Source organism: Condylura cristata, unplaced genomic scaffold (assembly GCF_000260355.1).
Source record: "Condylura cristata isolate star-nosed mole 26May11 unplaced genomic scaffold, ConCri1.0 scaffold00028, whole genome shotgun sequence".
NCBI lineage: Eukaryota > Metazoa > Chordata > Mammalia > Eulipotyphla > Talpidae > Condylura > Condylura cristata.
In genome coordinates, this window is record NW_004567129.1 from 27,720,511 (window position 1) to 27,737,444 (window position 16,934).

Genomic DNA, 16,934 nt, shown 5'->3' on the forward strand with positions numbered 1-16,934 from the left:
GCTGGGGGAAGAGGCGGGGCTGGGGGTATCTGAAATCTACCTTCCTCTCATTTTCCGGGGGCTTAGGCCATAGTGACTGGGCTGTGGTGGAAGGGACCCTGGCATACAGGGCTAGGAGCCCCGAGGCTCCCACAGCCCCAGAATCCACCGCTCTGCTTCTCCCAAGCCTGCAAAGGCTCTGGCCTCCTGGGTGCTCAGCCCTAACCCCTCCTCCCTCCAGCTGCTTCCCGGTGTGGCCACAGAAAGGAACAGAGGCCAGACAGCTGGCTGTTAGTTGTTGTTTGTTTTTATTCATTTCCAATAAGCAACATTATCTGCCCCACCCTGCTGGAAGTGGGGCCCAAGGTGAAGGGGCCCAGCACCCACCAGGGAACTGGAGGCAGAGACTGGGGAGGCGGGCAGGTTCAACACCCCACGCTGAGTGTGAGCTGCTGGTAGGGCCCCGCCCGCCCAGGGTGGGTTAGATTTCATCCACTTGGCCACGAGCCCTTGGGAGCAGAAGAGAGTGTGGGCGCCTGAGCCCCCATCCTGGCACAGTTGTGAGTCTGGAGGCCCCTCCGGCCTCAGTTAGAAGTTAGGGGAGCTTGATCCTTGTCCAGGGGAGTGGTGAGAGGCTGTGGCTGTTAGAGGTGAGCTGTCCAAGTCAGCCCCAGAGATGTTAGAGATTCACGGGGGCAGGGGCTGGGGGGCTGGCACCCCGGTTCGGGAGGGAGTTGTTAAGAGGCTGGGGAAATGCTCTGAGTTTCCAAGATAAGAGCTGCAAGTTAGAAGGGGCTGGGAGGGGGTGGTGGTGCAGGCTCCACCATCCCAGAGGAGCGGGGTGTCCGCTGGGGTGACACAGCTGTCACTGGGGCTTCGCCTCCGTGGTCCTGGTCTCCTCCTTGGCCGGAGACTTCCTGGGGGAAGCTGAAGAGGTGGGGTTGGGGTTTGCTGACCCTGACTGGGCATCTATGCTGGCATGTTCCTTCCGGACAAGGTCCTCCAGCTCCTTCTGCAAGGGGCAAAGTTCACAGAGGTCACCATGGGGCAGAATAGGGCCCGGGGACTGGGCTGAGGGTGGGCTGGGTGGCCCAGGCGCCTCACCTTCCATCCGAGGAGTTCAGCAAAGGCCAGGCAGCCCTGGTCGCAGTCACCCAGCCAGGCCACGTCCCTGCGGGCAGGTGGGAGCGTCAGAGGCCCTGGGTTTGTTCCAGGCCCCCCCGTCCCGCCTCCCCTGCATCTGTCCCTTGCAGGCCCATCCCCACCTGTAGGCCTTCTTGGAGTCGAAGTCCATGCCTCCTCCCATGCCCATCATCATTCCCAGGAAAGGGTCAGTCTGTAAGGGGGGGGGATGTGAGTGGGGAGCTGACCTCAGGGCTCAGATCCTAGAGCCGGTGGCTTGGGTTTGCACCCCAATTTGTGACTTTGCTAAAGTTAGAAGGGGCCCACCTCTCTGAATGCAGCTTCCTTAGCTATAGAGTGGGGGTGACCATTGCACCCCCAGGGCTGTGCTGGCAGTGGCTCGTGCACAGGGAGCGCTCAGAGCAGCGTCTGACATGTGCGTTTTGCCTGCTGAGGAGCCTTCCTGGGGGAGGGGCTGGTCCTGCCTGGGGTGGGGCCCTGAGAGGGCCCCAGGCCTGCTAGCTCCTACTCTCCAGCCCCAGAAAGCCGCTTCAAGATGGGGCTCTGTTGCTTGCTCCAAACGGTGAGGGACCCCGGAACCTCCTCCAGATTCCAGAATCTCTGGGTCTCAGCTGAGGGGTCTAAAGAATTGGGATTCCCTGGAAACCCGTCCCCAGGTTCCCCAGGAAGCCGGCGGGAGGTGGCGTGGGGGGAGGGTACGAGCAGAGCCCACTTACCTGGCCAGTCTTCTCCTTGTTGATGAGCAGGCGCGGGGTGGACAGGGGGGCCCTGGGGGTGGCAGTGATTTGAGGACCTGCCCTGGCTTCCCAGCCCCCCGCCCTGATCCCCAACCTACTTGCTGATGAGGGATGCAAAGGGCTGCACTTGCAGGGAGGTGCCCATGATGATGAGGAGGTCGGCTTTCTGGAAGTCCTGTGGGGATGGCCAGTGAGGGCTGGGATGGTGGCTGAGGCTCCCCCCTACCCCCTCCAGTTAGTTGGGGAGGTGGCTGCTTCCCGGGGGCCCACCGGGTGTGGCAGACCCACTTACTGACTGCATGCAGGAGAAGAAACGCGCTGGGAGGTTCTCACCGAAGAACACGATGTCTGAGGTGAAGACAGACGCCAGACAGGAGACAGTGAGGCAGGCGTGGGGGGTGGACTGAGCGTGCCCAGGGGACAGGCCGGGGCTGCAGAGCCCACTGTCCCCTAGAATGGGTCCGGCTGTGGCTCAGGGTGGCATGGCTGAGATGGGTGGCCGGGGAGTATGGCCTTTTTTGGGGAGGGGTGGGGGGTTCCCAGGCCCCAGGCTCACCAGGCTTCACCACGCTCTGACATTTCTCACACTTGGGCGTCACCTCGGAGAAGATCTTCTCTGGGCGGGGGGAGAAGGGACAGTGAGCGGCTGCCCTGCCTGCCATCGCCCCTTTGCAGCCAACACAAGCACACCTCGGTCACTGCGGGACCTCCCAGGGCCTTTGTCCCGCTCCGACCTCCGTCCACCCCCCGGGATTCCAGCGAGGCTCCCGGCACTCAGCTTGTAGCTGCTGAATTAGAAAATAAACCAACAGAGGAACAAGCAAACGAGCAGATACTGGTCTCCAGGCCCCACTGGGGGGATGTGGACTCAGGACAGAGGCTGTCCTGGTGGGTCTCAGAGCAGCCCTGTGTCACGCTGGGTCAGAGAGGCCTGGTGGGCGCCAGGCCTGGGGGCAAGGAGCGGGGAGAAGACGCAGCCGGTCCTGGGGTGAGACGCCACCGCGCCCCACTCTTGGCTTCTGTGAGTCCCCTCCTCCCAGCTGCCCGCGGACAGTCCTGCTCCCTACTGCTTATTGACTGAGGAAGCTTGAAAGCATTTCTGTCACTTGCGGCCCACAGAATCCCAGCTTGTTCATTCGACCATGTATCCATCCCCTCAGCAGTTATCTGCAGAGCACTGTGGTGTCCGTCTGTGCCGACAGCACACTATTGTGTGGGTGCGTGTGGGGCTGCGGGGGGTGAGACTCAGGGGCGATGTCCACTGTGCGGTCCCCTCAGCGGCGGGCAGCCGGGCTATTCAGGAGCCCTCAGCCCAGCCACTGTGCCACAGCGGTCCTCGTCTCCCATGGACACCAGGACCTTTGTGAATTGGCTTCTTACTTAGCACAAAGGGAGTCAGAAATAGACTCCGCTGGCATTTCAGCAGTGTGCACTGTCTGGACCCTCTGCTTTCTCTGGGCCTCTGCCCTTACATGAGCAGGGAGTGTGGCTTGTCCTCTGCACCCCTAAGGGAAGCCCCCACCTTCGCCCCTCACCCGGCTTGGGCTGGCTTTACGCTCCAAGGATTGTGCTGTGTGAATCTCCCTGCTGGGCACGCAGGGGCCAGAGGGTGCCGTCCAGTATGGTGGGCACAGCCTCTGTGGCTTTTTCAGTGACTAAAAGTGAAAGAAAACTGGCGCTGGGGTTTCTGGGCTCCGCCAGCCACGTCCCAGGTGCTCAGTGCCCATTTGTGGCAGGTGGCAGCCCTGCCACCGCAGATAGGGCAGCAGATAGGGAATAATTTCTGCATCTAGAAAGTGTGGCGGGAATGGCTCGTCATGGGCCTTTCTTGTAACATGGGGTCAGAGCAGCAGGGCGATGAGCAGGGACTCATGACCTTCCCAGAGTGACACCTGTGAGTGCCCGGCCCGGAGTGTGACCCCCTGCACGGGCCTGGAGCCTGCCTCCACTGTCACCTGGCTATGAGGTGGTGCTGGAAGCCACACTCTCCCACTGCTACCTCAGATCTTCACGGGCTGCCATGTTCTGCCCCACAGAGCCACAGAGTGAGCAGGCAGACCCTGCCTGCAGGTTCCTGGGGCCCCTCACCTCTCATCCAGCTGAGGGGGTACTCCCGCCGGCAGACGGGGCTGACACAGTGTGACGTGTGGAAGGTGCCGTGGGCTTCTACCAGGTCCTCGGGCTCCAGCCCAGCCACTCGCTCCAGGGTGTCTATGTTCTGCAGGGAAGGATGGGGGGGGGGGTGCAGGAAGCAGCTCAGTGAGAAGCAAGTGGAACAGGAGGGGGGATAGAAGTAACCCTGTGCGGGGCGCGAAACTGCGTTCCCACGGTGCCACTGAAAGGGTCAAAGTCACGGACACGGAAAGGCCGGGCTGAACATGCGTCTCAGGGGCCGGCCCTGCGCCGCCAGCCCAAGATGCTTTGCTTCCACTTTTCGGAGCATTTGTTCCTTGAGAACCAGATCCTCAGTGCCACCCACCAGGGCTTCCCCTAAACTCCCCTCGGCGGGACCTGGTGCAGTGCCCGACCCGCACACCCACATCCGGCAGCCCTGGCTGCGCTTGGGCAGGAACAGTCTCCCTGCTTGCTGGCCAGGTGTCTCCCTGCCCGTCTCCTCAGCGTGACGACACACCGACTTGTGCGCTTTTAAGACACAGACACTTTCCTTATTCATCAGGCCAGAACACTCCCTCCCACAGGGCCGCTGTGGCCTCTCGCGTTCTTGACGCACACAGCCCCTCTGGGGCAGCTTTTGTCTGCCTGTGAGGAGGGCTGGGGGCAGGTGCTGACGGGGTCCCTGGCAGCTGTCACGGAGACAGCTGTAGCGTGCAGCTCACAGCTGAACCAACAAAGCTTCCCAGAGAGCCCGCGAACAACAGAAGGAGTCCTTTCCAGGGCAGATGGCTCCGACACTCACTGCTCCCCGCCAGCCATCAGCTGGCCGCCTCCGCTTGCGGACTCTCAGCGGCTTGCTCCTGGCACCCCCGCCCCAGGCCACATTTGTCTCGCCTTTGTGACTCCACCCCAGCGTCTGAGTGAGCAGAGTGTGACAGATCACTACAGGCACACAAGAGGGGCGCCTCTTGGGACAGAGAAGTCACAAACACACACAAAAGAATGAGGCCGACCCATGTGGACGGACGAGAGGGTCTCCCCGAGACAGACACTCAAAGGCAGCATGCATGGAGGTGGAAGAATATGTGCGAGCGTGTTTGCCTGCCAAGAGGGATACACAGTGGCCTGCAGGGACACACAGTGGCCTCCAGGGACACACAATGGCCTCCAGAAGGGAAGCTGGGGGGACACACGGGCCAAGGAAGTTATCTTCTGAGGGACAAGGAGCAGGATGAGGCTGTCCCAGGCAGACCTGAGCACAGGCCACCCTGCTCCAGCCAAGCCAGCTGGGGTGCCGCTGGCTCGCCCCACTTTCCAGCAGGAGCCTGAACTCTGGATCTTCCTCTAAAACCGCTTGATTGTTTTTAAACCTTGGCTCATTTTTGCTCCCCCCACCCTGTCACCGGGCGACTGAGCATCACGGGGGCAGCGTTTACGAAGCCACAGGCGGCTGTGTGGGTGTGGGGGTCTGCAGACCGGGGTTAAGGGCAGGAAAGGCAGTTACAGCACCTGCGGGCGGTGGAAAGTGCGCGTGCCTCCCCGGGGGCCCGGGTCTAGCGCTGTGGCGACTTCAGCGACCAGGAGGGCTGTTTGCGTGTCTGAATGGAGACTTGTGCCTTCAGATAAAAATAGCTTCCAGGGAGCAAAGATGGGTCAAACACTACACGACATACACTTCAGCGACATCTTTAAAGACAGCACCCAACGCCACAATAGTGAAGGCAAAGATACATAGATGGGACTACATCAAGTTAAAGAGCTTCTGTACAGCAAAAGAAACATTACTAAAAGCAAACAGAAAGATCACTAATTGGGAAAACATTTTCTCACACAAAAGTAGCGATAAAGGATTGATCACAAAAATATACGGAGAACTGATGAAACTCAACAAAAATAAAGTAAACAACCCCATCAAAAAATGGGCAGTAGAGCTAAAAAGACACTTCTCCAAAGAGGAAATGTAGATGGCCAACAGGCATATGAAAAAATGTTCAACATCACTCGTAATAAGGGAGATGCAAATTAAAACCACAATGAGATACCACCTCACCCCAGTGAGAATGGCACATCTTCAAACAACTAGCAACAACAAATGTTGGTGAGGATGTGGAGAAAAAGGAACTCTCCTGCATTGCTGGTGGGAATACAAACTAGTACAACCACTATGGAAAACTGTCTGGAGGTTCCTCAAACTGCTAAACATGGAGCTTCCCTACGACCCAGCAATCCCACTCCTAGGTATCTACCCAAAAGATACAAAAACACTGATTGAAAAAGATACTTGTACCCCCATGTTTATTGCTGCTTTATTTACAATTGGAAAGACATGGAAGCAGCCCAAATGCCCAAAAGTAAATGACTGGATTAGAAAGATGTGGTACATATATACAATGGAATATTACTCAGCAACCAAAAAAAAGAAACACATGTCTTTTGCAGCAACTTGGATGGAGCTGGAAAAGATCATGCTTAGTGAGATAAGCCAGAAAGAGAAAGAAAAATACCGGATGGTGTCACTCATAGCAAGAGTATAACGGACCAGGCGAGAAAAATAACAAAAATAATGAACAACCGTATACCAGAGACATTCTGTGGGGGTGGAGTGGGGAATGGGATCAAAAATGGGGGGGGGAAGGGAGGGAAATGCATGGGACTATGGTGGTGGCACAGGGGTGATTTGGTGATGGGAAACCCGCGGGGATTACAATCGAGATGGAAAAAAAAAATGTGCAAAATGATGTAAAAATAAACTTTGTAATAAAAAAAAAACCAGCTTCCAGGGGCCGCAGGGTCACCCTTCAGAACCAAACGGAGACAGCATGTTCCAGAGAACTGGGTCAGTGACTCAAAAAGTGACCAAGGAGGGTGACAAGTTAAAAAAAAAAAAAGGTTTCGCGAAATGTGAGTGGAAAACTGTTTTCCTCTTCCTGAGTTTTGTGCACCGCACCGTCCTCGCTACGCATGTGCAGGTCAGTGCCCTCGGGGCGACGCCTGCCAGGTCCGAGCTCACCCCAGCGGGCATTCCTGCTGGCTTCCTGCTGGCGGGGAGAGCTGCCTTTGCGAACAGGCAGGGCTGGGCAGGGAGCATGCTGTGCCTCGGGCCTCCGGGGCCTCATCCTGACTGGGCAGTTTAGACCGTGCCCAAAGCTTTTGCTCTAGGGCAAGTGCAGCCCCCTGCTTCCACTGTCCGCCCGCATCTCCACGTGGGCGTCTGGAGGCAGCGCGGCCTCCGCAGCCTCCGCCTACCGCCCCCAGTCACACGTCCTGCCTACCGCCCCCAGTCACACGTCCTGCCAGCTTAGGAAAACCACTGGTTCAGGCTGAGGCCTGCCTGTCGTCCAGCCCCCGCCCTCCCCTCAGTCATCTCTCATCCCTTGGCTTACCGTCAAACCTGCTTGCTGTGCCGCCCCGTGGCCCAGCCTCCCTGCTCTCTGGCGGTCCCATCACAGTGGCCACCCCCATCTCTGTCCCCACCTCCCCTTCCCCTCCCCCACCCCCAGCCTGACCGGCAGGACCCTGGAAACGCCCAGGTCAGGTCATGTCCCTGCCCTGCTCAGGGCCGTCCTATGGCTTTGTCTTGCTCAGGGTGGAGGAGTAAGCCCTGCCTGTGGCCCCAACACCCAGGCGATTCACTAGTGCCTCCTGACTTACTCAGATCCAGCTTCTAGGGGATTTTTGAACACGCCAGGTACAGGTTCACCTCAGGACCTTTGCACTGGCGTTTCCCTCAGCACTCCATTTTCAGAGGGGCCCCTGGCTCTCTCCTCTCACCCTACAGGCCTTGCTTGATTGTTCCCTTGTCATTGTGGACTCCCCTGACACTGTTTATAGCAGCACTCCCTTCCCAACCCCCCACCAGGTCTCTGTCTCTGTCTCTCTCTCTCTCTCACACACACACACACACACACACACACACACTGCTTCCCTTTCGCTCCACCATGGTCCCCAGCCTCTCACCATCTGCTACTTGCCCATTGTCTCTCCCCACATCAGGGGACCGACTCCCAGAGGGGGCAGGCGCGTCTGCTCTGCTCCTGCCAGCAGGGCCTGGCGCTAGATTAATGCTGTGACAGAAGTTGACAGACAGGGATGCCAGCAGGGCCGTTGCAAGGATTTCATGACAGCATGCGCAGAAAGCACTTGGCTTCAGGGGAACTACTTGAGATTTACACCGGAGCCATATCTCAGGAATAACCCTCTGGGAGGAAAGACTAGTTTCACCCTAAGCTGGCACTACCCCTGGGAGAGGGCGCCTGTCCCCAGCACCACTAGCAACCCCAGGCCTAAGCACCTACCCTGCCCCACAGGAGAAATCTGGGACTAAAAAGGAATGCCTCCGCTCCTGGTGGCTTTTCCCGAGGCTTCAGGCTGCAACCTGCCAGGTGCAGAGGAGCGGGACATGTTTGTATTCACTGTTTCTATTTTATAATTTGGGGCTCTGGGGATTGATTCGTAGCACATGAATGATATCACTGCTATAGCACATCGTGTAATTTCAAATGTTGTCAAAGGTAGACGAGGGTGGAGGAAGTGGAGACTGAGAAGCGGCATAAAGTCTCAGTTATACAAGATAAAGACGCAGTGCACGAAACTGTGCTTTTCAACACCACCATCATATCGTGCAGTTAACCATTTCTTCATTGCTTAACATTCTGCTTGTATAAAATTAAGTTAAAAAAAATAAATAAAACAAAGGTTGAGGCGCAAGCATTCTTACTGCTGGGGACACGGGACCCCACAAATCCGCCCACTCATCCAGAAGCTGACAGCACTAGCCCCTGCCCCCCTCGGAGCAGCCCAGGGAGGCGCCCCTCGCCAAGGGCCTGGCACTCCCCCACAGCACACACAATCTCTGTGCAGGCTGTGAAAAGGCGCCCCCTTCTGGCCCCTCCCTGGTGGCGCAGCGGGTGAAAGCGCAGCACTATGAAGCTGTCGCAGCCACAGCGGCACGAGTTCCATCCCCCGCCAGTGGGGTGACCCACAGGGCGCAGCAGGCTTCTCCTGACCAGCCCGCTGCTCCCCTCAGCAGTGTATTTCAGTCATTCTGCCTGCAGCTGGGAGAGGGGAAGCGGCTTGCTGCTGCAGGTAACATGACGGAGAAGCAGCGGCCTGAGTTCTAGGGGTGCCTGCCGCTGTCTCTCCTTGAGGTGCCAGGGCGCCCGCCCCTCGCCCCAGGGCCGCAGCCCACCTACCTGCGTGTAGCAGCGCAGAAGCAGCCCTTTCTCCTTCAGCAGGCGGATGAAGTAGTGACAGACAGTCGGCTGGAGGGGAGGAGCGCGGCGGAGCCCGCGGGACAGAGAAGTTAGTGCCGGCTGCAGCGCTGCGGCCGGGGGCTGTCTGCCCTCTTGGAACCAGCCTGCCCACCAGGGGTGGGACCGACCCAGCCTCGCTGCGCAGTGAGGACTGGAGGCCGAGGAGGCCCAAAGGTCTCCTCAGCCCCACTGCTGGTAAGCTCCAGAGTCCGGGCTCTTACGTTATTAGTAACTCAGTCCAGCCCGCGGCAGCCCCTACTCTATTCTACCCCCAGTGTCACTGCAGCTGGGAAACTGAGGTCCAGGGGCACAAGTGGGTGGGTGAGGGGTGCAGGAACTGGACCCAGACTGAGTGCAGACCCCGTGAACCTGAAGCCCAGGCAGGGGCCTCCCGTGTCTTCCCGTGCTTTTGTGCACAACAGATAAAAGGCTCACCTTGAACTGTCCAGGATAGAGCTCCTTGGCAAGGGCGAAGAAGGGTTCTGGATGTTTCTGTGGGGGAGAAAGCCAGCGCAGGTGGGCGCCCAGGTGCTCAGGTGAGCTGAGAGCTGCGAGCTGCAGCCAGGTGAGCCCAGCCCCTCCCCCCTCCCAAAAGGTGCTCCTGCCTGGCTGTACCTTGAAGTAGCCAATCTCAAAGATGGCCTCCGGGTAGGGAAGATGGTATTTCTCCAGGTTGGCATAGAGGCCGGTGGATGGGGAGCGGAAGTCTGGGATGCCCGCGGCTGGGGGAGGAGCAGTAGGAGCCCTAGATGAGGGCTCAGCCACCCTCCCAGGCCAGGGCCTACCTGGCCCCTGGAAGTGGCCCTCCCAATCGAGAGCGGCTGCTGGGGGGGGGCGGGGAGGTGTCGCACTTACATGTGGAGATTCCAGCTCCCACCAAACAGATGACCCTGCGACCTGGAGGAGAGGGGTTTGTGGGTCACATGACATGGCTTGCTCACCCCAAAACTAACACCGGTCAGCAGGGCAAGATGCCTGACCCGAGGAGAATGGTGCTGACATGTCTGTTTTACAGATGAGGAAACTGAGGTTCAGACAGGGAGGGGTCACACAGTTGAGGGGTGCAAGAGCCAGCTTGGGGCCGTAGCTTTCACTGTTTGAAATGGCACTAACTAGGGCTTCCCTGGTGGCGCAGCGGGTTAAAGCGCAGCACTATGAAGCTGTCGCAGCCACTGCAGCACGAGTTCGACCCCCGGCCAGGGAGCTGACCCACATAGTGCAGCAGGCCTCTCCTGTCTCCCTGCTGCTCCCCTTGGCAGTTTACTTCAGTCAATCTGCCTGTTCTTCCCACTCTACCTCTGGTGAATCCCCTTACCCCCTGCACCTCTGACCCATACCCTAGTTCTGTTTGTGTAAATAAATAAATCTTAAAAAAAAAAAAAGAAATGGCACAAATTTAGCTCTGAGAAAAAGCCAGTTGGAGAGCTGTTTCTCTCCTAACTAGATTTAGCTATAAAAGCATGAGATTTTAGGGAGCAGGCTAGGGGTGGGGGTGGGGCTGCAGGTTATTTTAACAACCTCTGGCAGCGCCTCATCTTCGGGATGCCATCTTGGTGCCCTCTGCTCTGGCACCGCACATTTCCTTCCTCGTGTTCCTCTGTACCACGATCAAGTACACATCAGCTACCAGAGGTCTGGTAATTTTCAGGTAAAGACCCCAAAGCGGCCACTCACAGCCCACACCCCAGCACAGTGGGGCCCCCAGTCCTGACTCCGGGGAGCTGTGGGCTCTGAGTTGTGATCAGCCACCCCGGCATCAGCTGCCTGTGCTGTGAAGTGGGTCTCATGGTTCCTCTTTCAGTCAATCGCACCCAAACTCTTTGGGACCCCTGATGGATTTATTAATAACACGTTGTCCCCTCATGGTTACAGCTCCCATAAAATAGATGGCAGAGAACAAACATGTATAAAAAAAGAAAAAAAAAAGAAGATGGAGTTGTGGGTCTAATCATTCCGCAAGTGCTGGGGCCTGCAGAAACAGCAGCAGCTTCCTTAGGCGCTGGCAGGTGGCTCTGCCCTCGGTGCCTGGCACCTGCCTGTCAGTTGATGGACAGACACAAGTGGAGACCGGAACCCGGTCTCTGGGGTGTCCTTTCCAAGGGAGGACAACAGGGTGAAAGACGTCTTCACCTTGGTGATGCCTCCTGGCCATGACTGACTGACTGGGCCCAGTGGAATTTTTTTTTTTTTTAAGATTTCTTTATTTATGCATACAGAACTGGGGTACAGGCCAGAGGTACAGGGGTGGTGAGAGGATTCACCAGAGACTGACTGGGGAGCGGAACAGGCTGACTGACAAAGTACACTGCTGAGGGGAGCAGCGGGCGGGTCAGGAGAGGTCTGCCACGCCATGTGGGTCAGCTCCTGGCTGGGGGTTGAACTTGTACTGAAGTGGCTGTGGCTAGCTTCACAGTGCTGTGCTTTAGCCCATTGTGCCACCAGGGAGGGCCCCCCAGTGGGGGCTCTGTAAGAGGGGGCGCTTGCTCGGGATGCAGGGGGCCAGGGGAGTGGTGACTGCCTCTTGCCGGCTGTGACCCAGCTTCAAGCAACCAGCTCTCTGACCTCAGTGTCCTCTGTCTGGATTCCTGTAATGACCTCACAGGTACAGTGGGAAGATCATAGGACAAGACACCTGTAACATGCCTAGTCCAGCGCCTGGCAGACAATCAAGCTGGATTAGTTGTTATTACTTATTATTACCCCCTCAGAGGCAACGAATCCCAGAACCCAGGCCCAAGAGAACAAAGCACAGAAAGCTTGCAGTTACCGCCTGAGTTCTCTGCAGGGATAGATGGCTGTGGACAGCGGCCTGGCCTGTCTGGGAGAGGGGGCCTCAGGGCGGGGGCCTGGCTGCCCCAGGAGGGAGACGGCAGCAGCTGGAGACAGGGAAACTGGAGAAGTCGTCTTCAACAAAAGACTGCTCAGAACCCTCAAAGGGCTGATTGTTCTAGGCAAGGCCTGCTTTCTCAGACGCGGTGACCTCAGCTCACAGCAAGAAACATTAATTACATGGTTCCCCAGCCAAGAGGCGCCCGTCTGAGGGCACCGCACCTGAGCCAAGCCTCCTGTGACCATAGGGAACACCTCACAGCTTTTGCTATGTGCTGGCCCCGTTCCAGAGGCACTGACCTCTGCACCAAATTATTTAACCCCTAACAGCCCTGTGAGGGGATCACTAACACTTACCACCTTCGCTCTACCAAACAGCTGTGGCCAGTCAGAGCACAGTCCCTGGAGATGTGACCCAGGCCTGGCCAGAGACTCGGTGGTGGGGCCAGAGGCTGAGACCCGACCTGGGTCAACCGGACCACCTCTGCTCTTTGGCTTGGACAAATGTCTGGGGGTTCCGGAGACAGGTGCTCTCTCCAGTCAGATATGCTAGGCTGGTGGACTCGCATTTGGGGCTGCCAGGAGCTGCCTCTACCCGGACACCAAAGAGCAGCAGGGGAAAGGATGGCGCCGCGGCTGCGTGTGGGTGGCCTGCGCCTGCCACGCCGGGAGGGGTTCACGCATGGCCGAGCAGAGGGGCAGCGGCCGGAGGGGGCAAGGACTTACAGCGCTCGCTCTGCAGGTAGCGGGTCACCCCTTCCAGGGTGAGCTCGTCCAGCAGCTGCTCCTTCTGGGTGCCCAGACCCAGCGTCTGGGAGAAGAAATTCCTGAGGAAGTCCACTGGCCATGGAAAAGAGACAGCGCCGGGTGGGGGTTCAGCTGCGGTGCTCAGATGCCTGGAGGACCCCTCTCCAGCCTGGGGACCCCTCGCCTCCCACAGACCGGGCTCCATGCCTGGCCAGCCGGGGACCCCCGGGCACTGGCACGGAACCTGCCCTTACATGTGTTAAGTGGCGCCCTCTGGAGGTGAAGGGTAACCCCCAGCTCCTGAGAACTAACCGCAGGGGCTGTCCATCCTGGGAGGAGGATACTCACTCTCTGCTTCTCCGCCAGCTGCTCCGTCCTCAGTATCAGAATCTGAGTCCTGGAAGGGGCGGGGTGGGGCGACCAGGCCCAGGTGGGGTTAGTGGGGAAGGTGGGGTGCCACCGGTTTGGCGGCAGGCTCTGGTTGGGAGGTGGGCCTGAGGATGTGAGGGGTGGTGGAGGGACATCATAGGGTGGCGGGGGGGCCCTGGGGCAGACGGGCTGCTTTGGGACCTGCCCAGCTCTCCCCAGCAGCACCCCGCCCCCGTGAGAGCTCTGCCGAGGTGCGATGCTCAGGGGACCACCTCGGGGTTGTGGTGGATGAGACGACTGAACCCACCCGTTGGGGCTGTGATCACGTGCCAGGCCGCCCACCCCTGGCCTTGCACCCCTCTTGTCCCTATGGGCCGCTGCTGCCCTCCTTACCCAAGTCAACCCTGCAACTAAGAAGGAGCCTCGACACTCGCCTTTCCGGCCTTTCCGCTGCCTTTACCGTCTCCTCCCCTCAGCCAGGTGCCCAAGCACAGGTTCGGACTTGGCCCTGGGCCCTGCTTTCTCTCCACCTGCCCTGGCTACCTGCCTCAGCCACAGTCACGGCCCAGCACAGATGGTGCCACCTCTCTGACCCAGATCCAGGGTTCCCCCAGGCCCCTCTCTCCACCACCTCCTGAGCTGAGCTCGGCAGCTCCCCCAAACCATCTTCCCCAGGCCCCAGTTCGACTTCCACCTCCCAGTCCACCAGACACCCCTGCTGACCTGCCTGCCTTCCCGCTGGGACACGAGTCCTCGCCGCCTGTGCCCCGCTTCTGTGTCTACCTGCCATCTACTCTGCTGCCCTCAGGGACGCCTGTCCTGGTCGGGCCACTGCCCTCGCCCCACAGGCCCTTCTCCTTGGCTTCTCCAGTCTAGTCATCTGGTCACAAACGCCAGGGAGCCCGCCTTGATGTCACAGGGATTCTCCTGTTCACCACTGGCGGCCCAGCCTGGAGGATGGGGCCTGGCACCAGGGAGGCGCTCCAGAACTATCTGCCACTATCCCCACTGCCTGCCAGACCAGGACAGCCCCGCACAGATGTCAACTCACTACTGACCCGCTGACGCTCATGTGCCCAGCCCCGCCAGTCACCCCTTCCCCCGCGCCCCATCTGGTTTCAGGCCTTTTGAATAGCAGCCTCCCTTCCAAAGAGATCTACACATTGTGACTGCTTATGAAGATTGCATGAGCCTTGCAATACTTTAAGCAGCAGACAAGGCAGTCATTTGGGGTGCTTGCTTTGTTCACTCCCTTACCCACCCCCATCAAGATAACCACTATGAACAGTAAAACTGTAGTCACTCCAGATTTTCCTTTGCATGTAAAACTCATTCTTTTTCCAGAAATGGGCCAGACCATGGTGCAACTGTAGGCCCACCTGGGTCTCTCCAGTAGCCACAGTGTTGCATTGTAAAGACGCACCACAGCTCACTTAACCCTACTCATGGCAGGCTGGGAGGCTTCCAGCGCTGTCCTGTCTTGGACAATGCTGCAGTTTACACCCAGGGATCTTTCTCCTCTGGACTGAGTTGCCCTTTCTAACATGAAACCTTTTTTCTTCACAGTGGTGGTGCTTCGGAAGCCAGGCGAGAGAAGCCCAGGCCTGATGGGAAACCCTTATGCCTCCACCATGCATCTGGAGCCCAGCCCTGGAAATTGATCCCAGGTCTGTGGTTGCTGCCAGGCAGCAGATATCGAGGCTCTCTGGGAAGACTCAAGGGCCCTGCCCAGGACATGAGGTAACCCGGCCTAAGGGGGAGCTGGAGGTGCTGGGACAGTCTTCCAGCCCCTTGGAGGTGGCCTTACTACCTGTCCCTGAAGTGTCTGTGAGTCACAGACCGCTCCCTGCTCTCCCAGCTAAAGGATGGAGGCCAAGTTACTTAACAACTCTTGATCAGATTCCTCATCTGTAAAATGCCCACAATCAGCCTCACCCACCGGGATGTTGGGAAGGTGAAATGAGAATGTGCCCACAAAGTATAATGCAGCATGCTCAATGGGGGAGTCAGGAGGGGGTGCTAACCATGAGTAGAACCCCCCGACCCCTGCAAGCCTACTGCACACACCCCACTCTTAACTGCTCCCAGGTCCTGCACCAGTCCCCGCTGGGTCCTCTGTAAAACACCATTTCTCATCCTGCCTGTGGGGATTCTAAGTCCCACCACATGTCTGCACCCCACTGTGGCTGAGACCAGCCTGTGTAGCCTTCCAGGGAAGGAACTGGGAGAATCTCCTGCAACCCCACACTTGACTCTGAATTCTAAACTGCTTTCTTCATCATTTTCCAGTCGCTAGCCCGAGTCCAGGAGTCCTGGGACAAAATCGAACATCTGTTTCTCCCAGACCCAGCACTAGTGAGGTTGAGGAGACCTCATCTCAAGGGGACGTCCCTTACTCACTGGGGTAAGTGGCAAGGAAAGAGGAGAAAGTCTGGGAGCAGACCTGAGTTGAGGCTGCACACCCTTCTATGATGGTCCCCAGAACCCATCATTCCCGGGAGGCTGAACCACCATCCCAGGGAGATGGGGTGAGGGATTAGGGCTGTGAGCTGAGGGCCCTGGGGATAACTGTCTCCCCTCTGCCACCTCCCCCCAGTGGGGTGTGGGACCAAGTCCGCCTCTCTCCTTCCCTCCACCCTTCCCCCCATCTCACCTGCGCCTCTTGCACCTTCCCTGCCTGGGTCTCCAGAGGGTCAGAGGCTGGGGGAGGAGGGGGAGCAGACGTGATTACAGTGGGGGGAATGGTTAAGGGGGAATGAAGAACTTCAGAGCAGGGGAGGGGGCAAGAAGACCCACCAACCTAGTTATACTGGGCTAAAGAGTGGTGGTAAGACAGAAAAGTTGGGGATGGGAAAAGCAGATCTTATAGAGGTGAACAGGGCTGGGGTGAGAGGGGGTTAGCGAGCAACAAAGAGGCCAGGATAGGAAGGTTTAGAGGGAGGAGAAAGTGAAAGATACAGGGCACGGTGGAGGACCTGGAGAAGTAAGGAAGGACACAGTAGTATGTGTGTGTGTGTGCAGGGAGTGTCAGGTTTACAAGAGGAGGGAACTTTCAAAGGAAGAGCGAAGATAAGAGCCATCCAGCTGAAAGCGGGTTTGGGCGAGGAATTGCAGTGGGTTCGTTTAGAAGAGGCACAGGGAACAGTTAGGCGGGGACACCAGGGTCCCCTAGCATTCTGCGGTTCCCCTAACGACCAGGTACCCCTTGTAACCGGGATCGCGGCAACCTAACTTCTTGGCAACGAGGGTTCTCGGCAACCAAAGTGCGAGAAACGCGCGATCGTTAGTAACTAGGGGTACGTGGCAAACGGTGTCATAAGACCTCGCGATCCAGAAACCCACCGGCCTCGCAAAAAAAAGATCACTTTGCAACGGACTCCCAAATCCCACTCCACCGCCTCATGCAGCTAGCACCTCCTGCCCCACCACGCCCGCCCTCGGGCCCCGGGGCCTGTAGCCCTCAGCCAGGCCCCGGCGCGGCCCGACCCTCCCACCGGGGCCCCCGACTCACGATCCGGCTCTGCCATGGGTGCGGGGCGGGGGCCCTCGGGGCTGTCACCGACTGCTCTGTCCCGTGACGGCACCGGAAACAGGAGGGGCAGAAATATGCCGGAGAACTACAGCTCCCAGCAGCCACCGCGGCCGCTTGCGCGCTTGCTCACAGCTCCCGAGCGAGCCGCTCTTGGAAGAGGCCTACAAGCCACGGCCGAACTACAAGTCCCAGAGTACCAGCGATGGCAGCCATGTTGGTAAAGGGCGCCCG

General features: G+C 58.4%; 1 protein-coding gene across 1 annotated transcript; it reads right to left on the minus strand.

Moving 5' to 3' along the window:
- Nucleotides 1-268: 268 nt before the first annotated feature.
- SIRT2 (sirtuin 2) lies at nucleotides 269-16,759 on the minus strand. The gene is made up of 16 exons (XM_004690602.2): nucleotides 16,683-16,759; nucleotides 15,825-15,871; nucleotides 13,151-13,199; nucleotides 12,782-12,895; nucleotides 10,082-10,123; nucleotides 9,842-9,948; nucleotides 9,662-9,718; nucleotides 9,167-9,235; nucleotides 3,948-4,077; nucleotides 2,416-2,475; nucleotides 2,152-2,207; nucleotides 1,958-2,034; nucleotides 1,839-1,890; nucleotides 1,245-1,315; nucleotides 1,084-1,150; nucleotides 269-991 (listed from the first exon to the last, which is right to left on the minus strand). Exons 1-16 carry the CDS (start codon nucleotides 16,696-16,698, stop codon nucleotides 845-847), a joined length of 1,161 nt encoding a protein of 386 aa, XP_004690659.1. The 5' UTR covers nucleotides 16,699-16,759; the 3' UTR covers nucleotides 269-844.
- Between the last annotated feature and the right edge of the window lie 175 nt (nucleotides 16,760-16,934).